The 16,339-nt window shown below is 44.7% G+C and overlaps 1 protein-coding gene across 2 annotated transcripts in view; it reads left to right on the plus strand.

Moving 5' to 3' along the window:
• Nucleotides 1-13,913, plus strand: part of SNX1 (sorting nexin 1) — a 55,326-nt gene extending 41,413 nt beyond the window's left edge. Inside the window, exons 6-15 of one of the 2 annotated variants that reach the window (XM_053596109.1) lie at nt 98-239; nt 1,029-1,107; nt 1,759-1,834; nt 5,556-5,669; nt 5,831-5,945; nt 6,990-7,195; nt 11,319-11,462; nt 12,305-12,385; nt 12,831-12,902; nt 13,476-13,913. In XM_053596109.1, coding sequence (XP_053452084.1) covers nt 98-239; nt 1,029-1,107; nt 1,759-1,834; nt 5,556-5,669; nt 5,831-5,945; nt 6,990-7,195; nt 11,319-11,462; nt 12,305-12,385; nt 12,831-12,902; nt 13,476-13,526 — 1,080 coding nt within the window. In that variant the 3' untranslated portion in view covers nt 13,527-13,913. The remainder of the gene's footprint in view (nt 1-97; nt 240-1,028; nt 1,108-1,758; nt 1,835-5,555; nt 5,670-5,830; nt 5,946-6,989; nt 7,196-11,318; nt 11,463-12,304; nt 12,386-12,830; nt 12,903-13,475) is intronic. The other variant, XM_053596110.1, reaches the window with a different exon arrangement.
• Nucleotides 13,914-16,339: the final 2,426 nt, after the last annotated feature.

Genomic DNA, 16,339 nt, shown 5'->3' on the forward strand with positions numbered 1-16,339 from the left:
GGAAATGGATTCCTTTGATGTTCGCTGAATAGCTTTCAAGATACTTAATTCATACCCTATTTGGAATGAAATCGCCTGTGTTTTTTCTGTCCCAAAGACGAGCTTACCAATGTTCAGAAGTAAACAGTTTGCTGTGAAAAGAAGATTTAGTGACTTTCTAGGTCTTTATGAGAAGCTTTCAGAGAAACACTCTCAGAATGGCTTCATTGTCCCTCCTCCACCTGAGAAAAGCCTAATAGGTAAGCTTGTGGTCTTTAATTGCATTTGGATATTTTTCTCTTTGTATACTCTCTGAAATACACTTAATGGCTAGTATGAGACTCCTACTGTTAACACTGTAGAATCTTGTGGTTAGAAAGGAGACATTTCCAGTATTTTCCTACCCTTCAGGTCTAAAGAAATAGCGTATTTTGACTTTTTAGGGGGCTCTGGTTTTAACCTACATTGTTTATTTTATATTGGTATCCATGAGTCTTAAATGATTGCTCTTTCCTTCAAATTGAAATATCCTAAATTGGGGCTCAGCACCCCATAGCTCAGGGGTTTTCAGCACTAGTCACATACAGTTTGAACCCAGCCAGGGCATGCTGAACAACAATGACAACTACAACAAAAAAATTAGCTGGGCGCTGTGGCAGTCGCCTGTAATCCCAGCTACTTGGGAGGCTGAGGCAAGAGAATCGCTTAAGCCCAAGAGTTTGAGGTTGCTGTGAGCTGTGACACCAGAGCACTATACCTAGGGTGACAGCTTGAGACTCTTGTCTCAAAAAAAAAAAAAAAAAAAAAACCCACAAAGAATTGGCTTTAGGTTGTGTTTTGTAGTGCTATTATCCTCATTGCTTTAACCTCTGTTGACATTTTTTAAACAAGTTTATCCTTTTCATGATAACTTACGGTTATTTTGCTTTTTAAATTTTTTTTTTTTTTTTGCCCGGGGCTGGGTTTGAACCCACCACCTCCGGCATATGGGCCAGCGCCCTACCCCTTTGAGCCACAGGCGCTGCCCTGCTTTTTAAATTTCATTTTAGGAATGACAAAAGTGAAAGTTGGGAAGGAAGATTCTTCTTCTGCAGAATTTCTTGAAAAACGGAGAGCTGCTTTAGAAAGGTAGGTGCCATATAACAATTTTCCTGAATAACATGAGAACAAGTGAGAAGCTGAAATTGAAACTGTGCCGGGCACAGTGGCTCACACCTGTAATCCTAGCACTCTTGGGAGGCCGAGGCAAGTGGACTGCTTGAGCTGACAAGTTCGAGACCAGCCTGAGGAAAAACAAGACCCTGAATCTACTAAAAATAGAAAAAATTGAGACAAGAGGATCGCTTGGAGGTTGCTGTGAGCTATGACGCCAGGGCACTGTACCCAGGGTGACAGCTTGAGACTCTGCTCAAAAAAAGGAAAAAAAAAGAAAGAAATTAAAACTTAATTTTGAGACTTTTGATTAAAATCAAGATGAAACAAGTGAATTAAAGTTTCACACTGCGATATTATCTCTAACCTTTCCTAATTCTTCTTTCTTTCCTCATCCTGAGGAGACAATCAAATATGAATAGCTCTGAGGTCTCTCCGATTCGTTCTTTTTCTGTCCCTTTTGGGAAATGTGAAGAACATGAACCTGAATGTGCTTACAAGTAGAGTCCTACTTTAGTGTCTTATCTGAGGACATTTAAGTAATGAAAGTCATGATGTCACTGCCAGCATGGTATGACACCTGGTCAGAGGTGAAATCGACTAACAAGGTAACTCTTTACCTTTCAGGTACCTTCAGAGGATTGTGAATCATCCTACCATGTTGCAGGACCCTGATGTCAGAGAGTTCTTAGAAAAAGAAGAAGTTAGTATTGTATAAACTAGATTTCATAATTTATATCTGCCTCTAATGAAATGGAAGGTAGTTTATTTAACAGAACAAATACATGTATTTGAGCAACTAACATGCCTCCTACCAGAGTATATCCTACTTTTGTGTGAACCCCTGAAGGTGACAAGTATTTTTCGGCCTTTGAAATAAAAAAAGCCCAGTTTGAACCAGGTGTGGTGGCTCACACCTGTAATGCTTGCACTCTGAGAGACTGAGGCAAGTGGATCACCTAATCTCAGGAGTTTGAGACCAACCTAAGCAAAGGCGAGATCCCATCTCCCACCCTCCCCCCCAAAAAAAGAAGAAGCCCTGCCTGTAGTCAGAGCAACCGGTTGTAGAGGTTAGATGACAACCTAGTGTTATCTTATTGGATCAGCACAATGATGCTGTCCTTGGCATGTCTTTCACATGCACAAGGATGCAAGTCCTTGACATGTCTTTCACAGGTTCCTGCTTGCCTCAGACTGAATACATGTTTTATGTTCAGAAGGGGATTGCTTAAAAACCTCTTACCACAGACCACAAAACCACCATGTAGTAAAAGTGTTAATTCTACTGGAACAGACTATTCATGGTTATAAAATACTGGAGACAGCCCAATTGCCAATAATTGAAGAATTAAGTAAAATATATCAATGCAACAAACATTTGATTCTACTTATAAGCAGAAAGTATACAGAAATTCTAGGATGTGAAAGCATATATTAAAAGAATTATAAAATCTAAAACATGGGCGGCGCCTGTGGCTCAAGGAGTAGGGCACCGGTCCCATATGCCGGAGGTGGTGGGTTCAAACCCAGCCCCGGCAAAAAAAAAACCAAAAAAAAAAAAAAATCTAAAACATGAAATAGCATATAAATACAACTGTAGAAACATAAGTCATTTGGGATCAAAGAAACACTGGAATAAAACAGGAAGTAAATGACAGGGTAGGACCATAGTTTTGTTTTTGGCTTTTTGTTTTTAAATTTTTCTTTAATTTACATATAGTATGTATTACTTTAATGAAGAAAATGGTGCTAAGAGGCTGGCTTGGGCTACATGCCACCATGTAGTCCCAGCTACTTGGGAGGCTGAGGCAGGAGAATCCCTTGAGCCCAAGAGTTTGAGGTTGCTGTGAGCTGTGATGCCATGGCACTGTACTGAGAGTGCCAGAGTGAGACTTTGTCTCAAAGAAAAGAAAAGAAAAAAGACCATAGCAGGAATTTAGAGTTGGATCATACATAAATCCTGACTTCAGGAAGCTGCCACTCTAGGAAAGAAGATGAAAAACTTAGAACACAAATTAGAAAATGACATTCTCTACATTAGAAGACAAAGGCAGAGCCATGGAATTCAGAGGGAAATGGCTTTAGTTCAAGAAAGCAGGACTTGGCAGCCCCTCAGTTGGTAGGATGCTGGCCACATACACCAAGGCTGGTGGGTTCAAGCCCGGCCTGGGCCTGCTAAACAACAATGACAACTGCAGCCAAGACATAGCCGGACAGTGTGGCAGTTGTCTGTAGTCCCAGCTACTTGGGAGGCTGAGGCAAGAGAATCACTTAAATCCAAGAGTTTGAGGTTGCTGTGAGCTGTGGTGCTATCACCTTACCAAGGGTGATATAGTGAGACTGTCTCAAAAAAAAAGAAGGACCGACTTCATGAAATATAGCACTTCATTGGGTCTTAAAATATAGGTGGTATTTGGATACATGAGATGGGAGGAAAGCACCTCCACGTAGATGGTGGGGTACGCTGAGCAAAGTCCGGGTAGCAACAAGGTGAACAAGACATACTTGCCCAGTGAGACAAAGCTGAATCATTCATAAGCTACAAACAATGACCATGAATAAACTGTGAAAACTACATTCTTACTCAATAGTTGGTCAAAAATATCTTCCTTGGATATCACACCAAAAGCACAAGTAACAAAATCCTACATAAATTGGACTTTACAAAAATTAAAACTTTACTTGGGTGGCTGAGGCAAGAGAATCGCTTTAGCCCAAAAAAGTTTGAGGTTGCTGTGAGCCGTGACACCACAGCATTCTATGGAGGGCAACATAGTCAGACTCTGTCTCAAAAAAAAAATTAAAAACTTTTGTAATGCAGAAAACACCATTAAAAAAACAAAAAGACAACATAGAATGAGAGAAAATATTTGCCAATCATGTATCTGAGAAGGTATTTGTATCTAGAATACATGAAAAAAAACTTTCAATTCAATAACGAGAAGGCAACCCTATTTAAAAATGAGCAAAGTTGGGCGGCACTTGTGGCTCAAAGGAGTAGGGCACTGGCCCCATATGCCGGAGGTGGTGGGTTCAAATCTAGCCCTGACCAAAAACTGTAAAAAATAAATAAATAATAAAAATGAGCAAAGTAGGCTGGGGACAGTGGCTCATGCCTGTAATCCTAACACTCTGGAAGCCTAAGGTGGGTGGATTGCCTGAGCTCACAGGTTCTACATCAGAAGAGCCAGAGCGAGACGCCCCACCCCCACTCCGTCTCTAAAAACAGCCAGGCATTGTGGTGGGAACCTGTAGTCCCAGCTAGTTGAGAGGCAGAGGCAAGAGAATTGCTTAAACCCAAGAGTTTGAGGTTGTTGTGAGCTGTGATGCCATGATACTCTACCAAGGGTGACAAAATGAGACTGTCTCAAAAAAAATTCTGTCAAACACTTTAAATCTTTTACTTCCTCTTGGAGTATTCCTAAATCCATTCTTCCTTTTCACCCTCTCATCCTCACTTTGTTACCTTAGAACAGGGTTTGTCTATAGCAGCACTGTGAACACTTGGGCCAGATAATTCTTCCTTCTGGGGGTTGCCTGTGCATTGTAGTGTTTTTTTAGCAGCATCCCTGGCCTCTACCCCCTAGATGTCAGTAGTACCCCCTTCCCAGTGTAACAACCAAGACCATTTTCAGACATTGCCAAATGTCCCCTAGGAGGCAACATGGCCTTAACTTTAGAACTACTGCCATGGAGTCATGGGCACTGAAATCTAAGTGCCCATGACTAGCATAGTATATTACATATAATGTACAGATTCTTCAGCATTTTTTCCAGGCCTTAGGAGAGTAGTGGTAACAGTGAACCAATCAAATTGTTTCTAAATATTTGACATGCTTGGCTTAACTAGGTTATCCCTAAAAGTAGTCTCAACCTGAATAAATAATGTTTCTGTCCTTTGACATTTGTTCACTGAAGAAAATCCAGATGGAATCACAGTACAACTTCAGAGTCTCTTAAGACTTTTAAGACCAGGGCAGCGCCTGTGGCTCAAGGAGTAGGGCGCTGGTCCCATATGCCGGAGGTGGCGGGTTCAAACCCAGCCCCTGCCAAAAACCACAAAAAAAAAAAAAAAAAAAGACTTTAAGACCAGTTGCGTGCAGAGTGTGATAATCTAAAGGAACTTTTGACTTTTAACAGAAGTATGCCTGGTATTAAAGCAGTTCTTGCCTGGATGGGCAGACTATTCTAAGTCTACTTTTTTTCTGTGTACAATATCAAAAGCTGAAAATTTTACTGATTCTTGTTTAACAGGCTGCTTCAGTTTTTCTTTTTGCACACATTAGTTGTGGATTCATCCGCCTTTGAAAACAACAATCTACAGTTCAAATAACTTATGTGGCAAGTTTAGGGCATGCCATCTGAGCCTAAAATAGGGGCAGCACATAATTTGCCATTGTCATCTTCTGTTCTTGGTCTTGTAGCTGCCACGTGCTGTGGGTACCCAGACACTGAGCAGTGCTGGTCTCCTCAAGATGTTCAACAAAGCCACTGATGCAGTCAGCAAAATGACCATCAAGATGAATGAGTCAGACATTGTAAGTAGCCCTGGGCCTCTCAGAAGCCCTGAGGAGTCCTGAACTTCCTGAGATCAGAGACTTTTTTTTTTTAAGATAATTTAATTCCTTTAAAAAAAAAAAAAAAAAACCTGCTATGGAAAGACTGTGCTCTGCACCTATACAAATAATTTCCATTAAAGCTCTGGGCTTGTGTGTTTCAGTGGTTTGAGGAGAAGCTCCAGGAGGTAGAGTGTGAGGAGCAGCGCTTACGGAAACTGCATGCTGTTGTAGAAACCCTAGTCAACCATAGGAAAGGTAACAACCTCTGAAATGCACTTGGAGCTGAGGGGAATTGATGTCTCCAGTGAGCTATAGATGGGAGGGCATGCTGTTCCCAAATCTCTCAGCCATCCAAGTTGAAATGTTCAGCCTCCCTGGTCTTTGATGTTCTGATCAAACAGATATGCTGTCCATCTCCTGGCAGAAAACACAACTCAACCACTGTGGGCTTTGTGCTTTGTACTTTGTAGCATGACCCAGGCTGTGGGTTTCTGTTGATATGATTTGAGTTTTGTGAGAGCTTGGGCGCAGTGGCTCATATCTATAATCCTAGCTTTCTGGGAGGTCGAGGAAGGTGGATTGCCTGAGCTCACAGGTTCGAGACCATCCTGAGCAAGAATGAGATCCTCATCTCTAGAAAATAAATAAATATATATGTGTGTGTGTGTATGTGTGTATATATATATATATAGCCAAGCGTTGTGATGGGCACCAGTAGTCCCAGCTACTTGGGAGGCTAAGGCAAGATAATCACTTGAGCCTAAGAGTTTGAGGTTGCTGTGAGCTGTGACACCAGGGTGCTCTACCGAGGGCAACAAAATGAGACTCTGTGTCAAAAAAAAATCTTTGAGTTTGTGGCTTACATCCAAAATGATGTCACACATACCTTAGTTACATGGTATGTGTAAATGCAGGGAAACTACATATATCTCCTAAAGCCTTTTTCACCTTTTTGGGGTAAGATTTGCTTAAGAGCTAGGGACATTTTCCAAGTATGAATGCTTTCCTTCTCTGCCTTAAATATGCACATAAATAGAATTCTAAACAAGTAGAAGACCCAGATACCATTAGGCTACTGTAACGATTGGCAAACTGTGACCTGACACCTGCTCCTGTAACTGGGCTACAGCCCCTTCACTTCTGAATACAGTTGACTGTGGTGTAAGTGACTGGGTTGCAGAGCCTATAATGTCACATATACAGGGGGCAGCATTCCTACGACATGCCATGTAATGCCAGCTGACTTGTCCCTGATCCCTTAGAGTTCAAAGGAGCCTCTGCTTCTTTTCCTCCTTCCAGAGCTAGCAATGAACACAGCCCAGTTTGCAAAGAGTCTAGCCATGCTCGGGAGCTCTGAGGACAACACGGCATTGTCACGGGCACTCTCCCAGCTGGCTGAGGTGGAAGAAAAGATTGAGCAGCTCCACCAGGAACAGGCCAACAATGATTTCTTCCTCCTTGCCGAGCTCCTGAGTGACTACATTCGCCTCCTGGCCATAGTCCGAGTAAGCTTCTATTTCCTTTCCTTTTTCTTCTTCCCTTGGTCCGGTTTGTCTTCCCTTTGCTCTTCTCCTCTTAAGAAAGTTTCATTCCGGGCAGTGCCTGTGGCTCAGTGAGTAGGGCGCTAGCCCCATATGCCGAGGGTGGCGGGTTCAAACCCAGCCCCGGCCAAACTGCAACCAAAAAATAGCCGGGCGTTGTGGCGGGCGCCTGTAGTCCCAGCTGCTCATGAGGCTGAGGCAAGAGAATTGTGTAGGCCCAAGAGTTAAAGGTTGCTGTGAGCCGTGTGAAATCATGGCACTCTACCTGAGGGCGGTACAGTGAGACTCTGTCTCTACCAAAAAAAAAAAAAGAAAAGAAAGTTTCATTCCATACAGCTTGTAAATAGGGATTACTTTTTCTGCTCTATGAGAGCAGGTATCCTGTAATCCAAACAATCCATTTAACTGTTAGCTAGCCATTTTGAGGCTTACAGCCAAGTCTCCTAGATGCAGTTGGAGAATAGACTACTCTTGTAGGCTCTCCTTATTGTTGAAGCTAGACAGTGCCCTCTCTGCTCATTTCTTCAAGCAAGTCTTGAAGATCTGCTATATTGGCCTCTGATGCAGTGACTTCCTCAGTCCTTTGGTCTTTGCCTCCTTAACAGCTGCAGCTTTGCCCTGGTAAGAGTTCTTGGTGGCTTCCACTTGTCTCTCTAATGTGGGCAGTCAGGTAACTAACTACACGGAACTGGCTTGGTCTTGCATGGGAGAGTATGGTCAAGGGGCTGAGAGAGCTTGTCCCCAGAGCCCTTCCTGTGCTGTGCTGGCCACACTGATAACGGCACTGCAGCCTGACATTTTTCTCCCAGTGATCAGGGCATCTGGTTTTCCATGAGCTCTCAGAGTGGTTAAACAAGCTGGAGGCCAGGAGAGGTGGCCAATGCCTATAATCCTAGCACTCTGGGACGGTAAGGTGGGTGAATTACTTGAGCTCACGAGTTTGAGACTGGCCTGAGCAAAAAGGGAGACTCCCACCTCTGCTAAAGATAGAAAAACTGAGGCAAGAGGATCACTTGAGCCCAAGAGTTGGAGATTGCTGTGAGCTATGACTCTCCAGCACTCTACCCAGGGTGGCAGCTTGAGACTGTCTCAAAAAAAAAACAAAACCAAGCTTGACTGGGCAGTAGTATTAGCTTTCACATGGCCTCTCTCAGACAGGTAAGAACCAAGAAGAAGCCTGGAAGCTCCCCTGTAAGGGCCTAAGTCTGCCCCTGATTCAGCTTGGGATCAGGACACGTGAGCTTCTGAGTTGGAACCTTGCCACTCCCCACTCCCTGCCCCCAACATTTCTCCCACCAGAGAGCTTCTGTGTTATGTCAAGAGCTGAGCCGCTCCCAGGGCAATCACTTCTCCATGGTAGAGTTACTTAATATAGCCCATGAGACTGCTCATCGTTCTCTCTCTTGGCTATTTGATTTGCTGCTAACTCCAGTGATAAAAAAAATGCTTAAAAAGTAATCTGCTGTGAAATTCTTAGAACTGGTCAAACTACTTAGACTAGAAAACCATCTCAGCAAAGGGTACTCTGTGGGATGCTTTCTGGCAGGAGCATTGTTTGGGGTCTCTGGAGTACACAGCTTTTGTCTTTGACACACGCACACCCCACACACACAGGATGAGCCTATGTGTATAGAGTGAGGACAGCCTAGCTAGGGAAAGCTCCAGGGGCTGAGGAAACATACTTAGAGCACAGAACTGCCAATGGCCTTTTCGCAGAGACCCTTTATCTGCCTACCTCATGATCATAAGCTGGTGGTAGGACTGGAGAGGTGAGCAGAGGTTTCTTTTCTCCACTGAACCTGCTGAACCTGGAGTAGGAGCATTGTTAGCCCAGTGGGTTAGACTTGAGTCTTGAATGTGAAGTCACCCATTACCTAATCCTTTGACACAGAGGTATTAAAAAATTGCAGGGGAGCAGCAGTGACAGTGCTGGGGGCAGGTGAATTTAGTGGCATTCCACTCCCTAAGGTTCAAGTTTTGGCAAAGGCCCAAGGAGGCATAGGAAGTATACAGGGAGCTTTTGCAGGGAAGAGGGGAAGCAAATGGAACAAGGCTGGGAGGCTGGCCCCAGGCACAGATCTTTGATTCAGGCTGCTTTGTGAAGCCTCCAAAGTAAATGAGGGGTAGGGGATGGTTTAGTCAGCCTATAGCTGTCCTCCTTTGGAAATGTTGATTGAGATCAAGGGACTGAAAACAGGAAAAACTAAGAAGACTTTGGGGAGCTTTTTGGAGACCTCCATAGCCTAGAACAGGTGAGTGTGTAGTAGGGTTGAAAGCAGTATGTCCCTGTGGTGGTTTCTAGTGTTTATTTAAAAGATGTGGTGCAGTCAGGCTCACACCTGTAATCCTAGCACTCTGGGAGACTGAGGCGGGTTGATTGCTTGAGCTTATGAGTTCGAGACCAGCCTGAGCAAAAAGTGAGACACCACCACCCCCATCTCTACTAAAAATAGAAAACCAAGAGGATTGCTTGAGCCCGAGTTGGAGGTTGCTATGAGGTATGATGACAATGCATTCTACCCAGGGTGGCAGCTTGAGACTCTTTCTCAAATAAATAAATTAATTAATTAATAAAAGATGCGTTGGCCAAATGTTGTGGTTCATACCTGTAATTCAAATGCTTTGGGAGGTCAAGGCGGGAGGATTACTTGAGGACAGGAGTTTAAGACCAGCCTGGGCAACACAGTGAGACCCGGTCTCTAAAAATAATAACAATAATAAATTTTAATTAGCTAGGTGTGGTTGTGTGCACCTATAGCCCTAGCACTCTGGGAAGCCAAGGCAGGAGGATTGCTTGAGCTCTGGAGTTCCAGACAAGCCCAAGCAAGAACGAGACCCCATCTCTACAAAAATATAGAAAACTTAGCCAGTGCGGTGGGCGAGCATGTGGTCCCAGGTACTCGGGAGGCTGAGGCAAGAGGATTGCTTAAGCCCAGGAGTCTGAGATTGCAGTGAGCTATTATCACAGTATTGCACTCCTGCCTGTGCAACAGAGTGAGACCTTGTTTCTCAAAAAAAAAAAAAGGAAGCCGGGCACAGTGACTCAACGCCTGTAATCCTAGCTCTCTGGGAATCTGAGGTGGGTGGATCGCCTGAGCTCAGGAGTTCAGAGACCAGCCTGAGCAAGAATGAGATGCTATCTCTACTAAAAATAGAAAAACTAGCCAGGCATTGTGACAGGCACTGGTAGCCCTAGTTAGCCTAGGAGTTTGAGGCTTTTGTGAACTTTCATGCCACAGCACTCTACCCAGGGCAACAGAGTGAGACTCTGTTTCCAAAAAAGAAGGATTCGTTACATTGGGTATCTGTTCAAAGATTCTCCCTTAGGTTGGACTTTCCTGATATATCTCCCAGGCTAAGCGAGGCCCCTAGCTTTATGTTACAGTACCCTGCTTTTTTTCTCAGTACTCTGGATTCTTGTAAGTATATATTGTAATTGTTAATGTAATGTTGGTCTTTTCCATTAGATCAGCGGTTCTCAACCTGCAGGTCACGACCAATGAAAGTACATCCTGCATATCAGATATTTACATTACAATTCATAACAGTAGCAAAATTACAGTTATGAAGTAGCAATGAAAATAATTTTATGGTTGGGGGTCACCACAATATGAGGAGCTATATTAAAGGGTCGTGGCATTAGGAAGGTTGAGAACCACTGCATTAGATGATAAGTTCTGTGAAAGTGGGACCATGTGTTTCACTCCCCACTATGTTCTTAGTTCCTGGCACGTGGCAGGCACTCAGGGAAAATCTGTAGACTCGTGAACCAACTGATCTGAGAGAGGTACTTTGGAAGCCATAGTACTGGGCACTGGCATCAGGCCACCTACTGTGCTCCCAGCTATCCAGCTGTAGGAGCAGCATGAAGCAGCATGGCACTGGCCTCCTGGAAGCTTGGAGAAGAATCTTACTCAAGCTTGGCTTCTGAACATTAAACTTCCCAGCTGGGCACTAACATGTGGCTGCAGAACCTGCCCTTGCTCAGTCCTTCCCTGGCACAGCAGTTGGGAGAGCCTCTCCTGAGGCAAACCCAGCAGAGCTCTTGGACAGCTGTTATTCTCCTCCCCAAACCCCTGGCCCACAGGCTGCCTTCGACCAACGCATGAAGACATGGCAGCGCTGGCAGGATGCTCAAGCCACACTGCAGAAGAAGCGGGAGGCTGAGGCTCGGCTGCTGTGGGCTAACAAGCCTGACAAGCTGCAGCAGGCCAAGGATGAGATCGTAGAGGTGAGTCCCAGGAGGCAGCCCAGCCAGGGCACTCTCCTGGCTCCTGAATGAGCCCTCGTCCTATCTCAGGAGCTTGGAACCCCCATAGCAGGCAAGAGAGCTGATTGAGTATTAGTATTAAGGGAAGTGGCGGGCCAGACGTGGTAGCTCACGCCTGTAATCTTAGCACACTGGGAGCCTGAGGTGGGTGGATCGCCTGAGCTCAGGAGTTCGAGACTAGCCTGAGCAAGAGCAAGACCCCATCTCTAAAATAACCGGGTGTTGTGGTAGGCATCTGTAGTCTTAGCTACTTGGGAGGTTGAGACAAGAGAATCACTTGAGCCCAAGGGGTTGCTGTGAGCTATGATGCCGTGGCACTCTACTAAGGGTGATAGGTAAGACTGTCTCAAAAAATAAAATAAAGTAAAAATAAAGGGCTGTAGCAGCTTGATTGCCGGCCTGGCTTTTCTCCCCTCCCTGTTTCACCCAGACTTGCCCCATCAGAATTACTGTAGGAGGGGTCCCGGCATGGGTTTTGAAAAGCTACCCAGGTAATTCAGATATACCTCCTTGTGAGAACTAAATTTAGTTCTCTGGGTCTTCTTGCCTTGCTGGTAAGTACCTAAACCAGAGGGTGCTGGAGTACCAGAGCTTTCTTGAAGACCAGGCTTGGCCTGGGGCACATGTCATCTCTTTTCCAACTAGCCCCTGAGAAGTGGCCTTCTGCTAGACTCTGACTTAATATGCTGAATCCTTATGGTATCTAATCTTACCCAGAGGGACAGATATTAATGATCAGGCCTCGTGTATAGAATTGCTGTCAATAATAGCATAATATTAAGCGATTCTTTCTTTCTTCCCAGTGGGAGTCTCGGGTGACTCAGTATGAAAGGGACTTTGAAAGGATTTCAACAGTGGTCCGAAAAGAAGTGATACGGTTTGAGGTGAGGTAGAAGGTCCCACTTGTCACTTAGTGTGCAGTCCACATTTTAGTAGTAGTTTGGTTTCATCCAAGTCTATTGGGTAGAAGATAAAGGTGCCAGTGACTTGGCAGTTATGATGAACAGGTGTGGCCTTCTCTGGATACGTGTGTGCTTATTCCTGAGGCACAGTGGCTATTTATATTTGTTGCTAAACTTCAGCAGTTAAACACAAAGCCTGCAGCTGCCATGTACCCTCTGGACCCATATTGTTCCTCCCCTTTGCACTGTGTCCACCCCCAAAGAACCCTTGGGCAGAGGCTATTTGGTTGGGACTATAGCTATTCCAGCTGCCGGCTCTATTTTACGAGTCCTTGTTTGACCTTGGTCCGCAATAAATACCACCCTCCCATCAAAAGGGGAAGGAGCAACTGTCTGGACGGTCAGTGTAGAATCCTGTCTCCCACAGAAAGAGAAATCCAAGGACTTCAAAAACCATGTGATCAAGTACCTTGAGACACTCCTGTATTCACAGCAACAGGTATGTAAGTAATGCATGACATTCGTCCTTTACTGCCTACTCCAGGCTTTGTTGACAAGATGGGCAGGCCCTGCTTCTGAGAGCTGGGCCCTGCTGCCCTAACATGAAGCAACCAATAGGGTCTCCTGCTAAGCAGGACCCAACTCTGCTTCCCTAATTCTGTGGTGGGTTAGTTGTTAAGTACAAACACTCCTTATTTGTACCCTGAGTGGCCACCCCATGGTACCACCTGACCCTCTGGAAGCTCAGGCTCCAATCAGTATGTGGAACAATGGCCCCACCACCAGGAACTAACTGAGCTGGTCAAAACTGTAACCTGCAGGGGTGCTCCCTCTGGGGGGAAGCAAGACTGCCCTTGTACTGAAGGCTCAAGAACTGCTGCTCCCCTAAGTCTGGAGAGAGGTGAGGACAGCATATTCTTACTCAAAACCTGGGCCTCCACATCTGTTCGACACACCTTCTTCTGAGTGGCTGAGGCCCTTGGGAGCACCACGGCATTGTGCTTGCTCACAGCCTGACTCGAGTTCTACCACTAGGAGGGGGCACTTGTTTACTGTCCCCACTTCTTTCTAGCTGGCAAAGTACTGGGAAGCCTTCCTTCCTGAGGCAAAGGCCATCTCCTAATGGACCGAGGACGCCAGAGCCCACCTGTGTGACGCTGCCTTTTTGTACACTGCCCTCCTCCACCTTGATGGACGTCCGTGATACATCCTGCCTAGGCTGGACTTAACCCCTTCCTCCCTGCCCCCACAACCAACTGTCCCCAGTTACTCTAACCTTATTTCATCTAGTTTCCGTATATATTTTCTTACCTAAGAGAATAGTTTCCTGCTTTAAGCAAAAGACCTACAATAGGTGGTGGAATTATGGGATAGGGGTGGAGTACTGATATAAATATATAAATACAAATGTATATTTTTCAGGATGTGCCATAGGAACTGGGAATAACGTTTTCTGTTACTCCTGATGGTGCCATGAAAAGATTATGTAATAAAATATTTTAAAATCAGGTTACATGACTCAGAATGGTGGTACTTTTTGCTTTAGGCTGGGGACAGTCGGGAACAGGAGCTATGGGGATTTACAGGTTTTTGCTGCTGCTTCCCTGTGGATATGGGGTTTCTTTTTTTCTACCTCCCTCAGCTACCTGTTCTGAGGGTCTTATTAATCTTGTTTAATTTTTTTCCTTCTTCTTTAGGGAACAGATTCAAAGACATCTCTTATAATCACAGGGGCAAGAACTGTTCTCTGCAGAGGAAGCAGAGACTTCCTCTTTATTCCTACCCTGTCCCCTAAGCCACCCTTCAAAACCTGTCCTCAAAAAACTGCGTGACAGCGTAAAGGACTGATAAGGACTTGATGCTTTATCCCCAGACACAGGAGCCAAGCACTCTGCCTCTAGATAGACCAATGGTTCTCAGCCTATGGGTTGCAACCCCTTTGTAACAATGAAAATACATCCCGCATATCAGATATTTACATTACGATTCATAACAGTAGCAAAATTACAGTTATGAAGTAGCAACGAAAATAATTTTGGTTGAGGGTCACCACAACATGAGGAACTATATTAAAGGGTCACAGCATTAGGAGGCATTAGGAAGGTTGAGAACCACTGAGATAGACTAATCCAAGAGCCACTAAACGTTTTGAGGTTCACAGAAGCTTTAGTTTGCCTAAGAGGAACTGTGCCAACAAAAGCCCCTTATAAGCACAAGCCCAGGGGTATTCAGACAGATCTCAGTTGGTCTGGCCAAGGGAAGCCAGAGTCTCAGCTTAATCGTAGCTGGGCTTCCTTCTCACTACATCCACAGCTGTTTGTGTTGGGCTGGTCAGAGCAGACTGAAGCCCCAGTGTAAGGCAGGTGGCCTACTGGCTATCATAGATATTTGGCCACTCCCAGCCCCACCTCCTCCAAACTCCAAAGATACCCTGCCACAGCACAGGGGCCCCATGTTCTGCTCTATCAGTTCTTTTTCTTTAAGACAGAGTCTCTGTTTCCCTGGGTACAGTGCCATGGCATCATCACAGCTCACAGCAACCTCAAACTCCTGGGCTCGAACAATCTTCCTGCCTCAGCCTCCTGAGTAGCTGGGACTACAGGCGCCAGCCACAATGCCAGGCTAGTTTTTCTATTTTCAGTAGAGACAGGGTCTCTTTCTAAGGCTGACCTCAAACTCTTGAGTTTAAGCAATCTGCTTCCTTGGCCCCCCTGAGTGCTAGATTACAGGCATGAGCTGCTTTGTCCGGGCCTCTATGAGTTCTCTTTGGTGGGTTGGGGAAGGGCAGCCTGAACCAAGAGACTGCAGTGAATGGTAATTGATTTCCTGTACACAGACCCAGCACCAGTGCTAGGGGAAGTGCTGATGCCACCAGTATTTTTATTAACAGGTTAATTACTATCACCTTTGATTCTATCCTTCCAGTCTTACATGTTTGCTTTTACATAGTTATAATAATATACACATAAAATATTTTGTATCCTGCTTATTCAACATTGTGTACGTTGCACACATTGTTTTCTAACATTGTTAATTATCTTCACAAACTTTATTTGTAAAGCTATATAATTTTAGGGCTTTCATAGAGTGTACTACAATTTTGATTCATCCTTTGTTGGATTCTTGGAGTTATTTGGTATTTTTGTTTCTTTGTTTTTGAGACACTCTATACTCTGTCACCCTGGGTAGAGTGCCAGTGGCGTGGCATCATAGCTCACAGCAACTTCAAACTCCTGGGCTCAAGCAATCCTCCTGCCTCAGCCTCCCAAGTAGCTGGGACTATAAGCACCTACCACAATGCCAGGCTAGTTTTTCTATTTTTAGTAGAGGCAGGGTCTTGCTCTTTCTCAGGCTGATCTTGAACTTCTGAGCTTAAGCAATCTACCTGCCTTGCCCTCCCAGAGTGCTAGGATTACAGCAGTAAGCCACCACACTTAGACGGATTATTGGGGTTATTTTTATAACTTTTAAAATTTTAATATAATTTCAAATTTACAGAAAAGTTACAGTAATAACAAAGATCTCCTATATGTCCTTTATCCATATTTACTAAGTGTATACATTTTACTCCATTTGCTTTATCTGTGTTTACATTTTGTACTTTCTGAATCATTTGAGAATAAGTTGCAGGCAGTGTACCCCAGTACCTCAGAAACTTCAGCATCCAGGCTCAGTGCCTGTAGCTCAGCAGCTAGAGTGCCAGCCACATACACCAGAGCTGGTGGATTCAAACCCAGCCCAGCCTGCCAAACAACGACAACTACAACCAAAAATATAAAATGGCTGAGCTTTGTGGCAGGTGCCTATGGTCCAGCTACTTGGGAGGCTGAGGCAAGAAAATTGCTTAAGCCCAAGAGTTTGAGGTTGCTATGAGCTGTGATGTTACAGTACTCTACTAAGGGCGACATAGTAAGACTGTCTCAGAAAAAAAAAAAC

The sequence above is a fragment of the Nycticebus coucang genome, chromosome 6, assembly GCF_027406575.1.
Source record: "Nycticebus coucang isolate mNycCou1 chromosome 6, mNycCou1.pri, whole genome shotgun sequence".
NCBI lineage: Eukaryota > Metazoa > Chordata > Mammalia > Primates > Lorisidae > Nycticebus > Nycticebus coucang.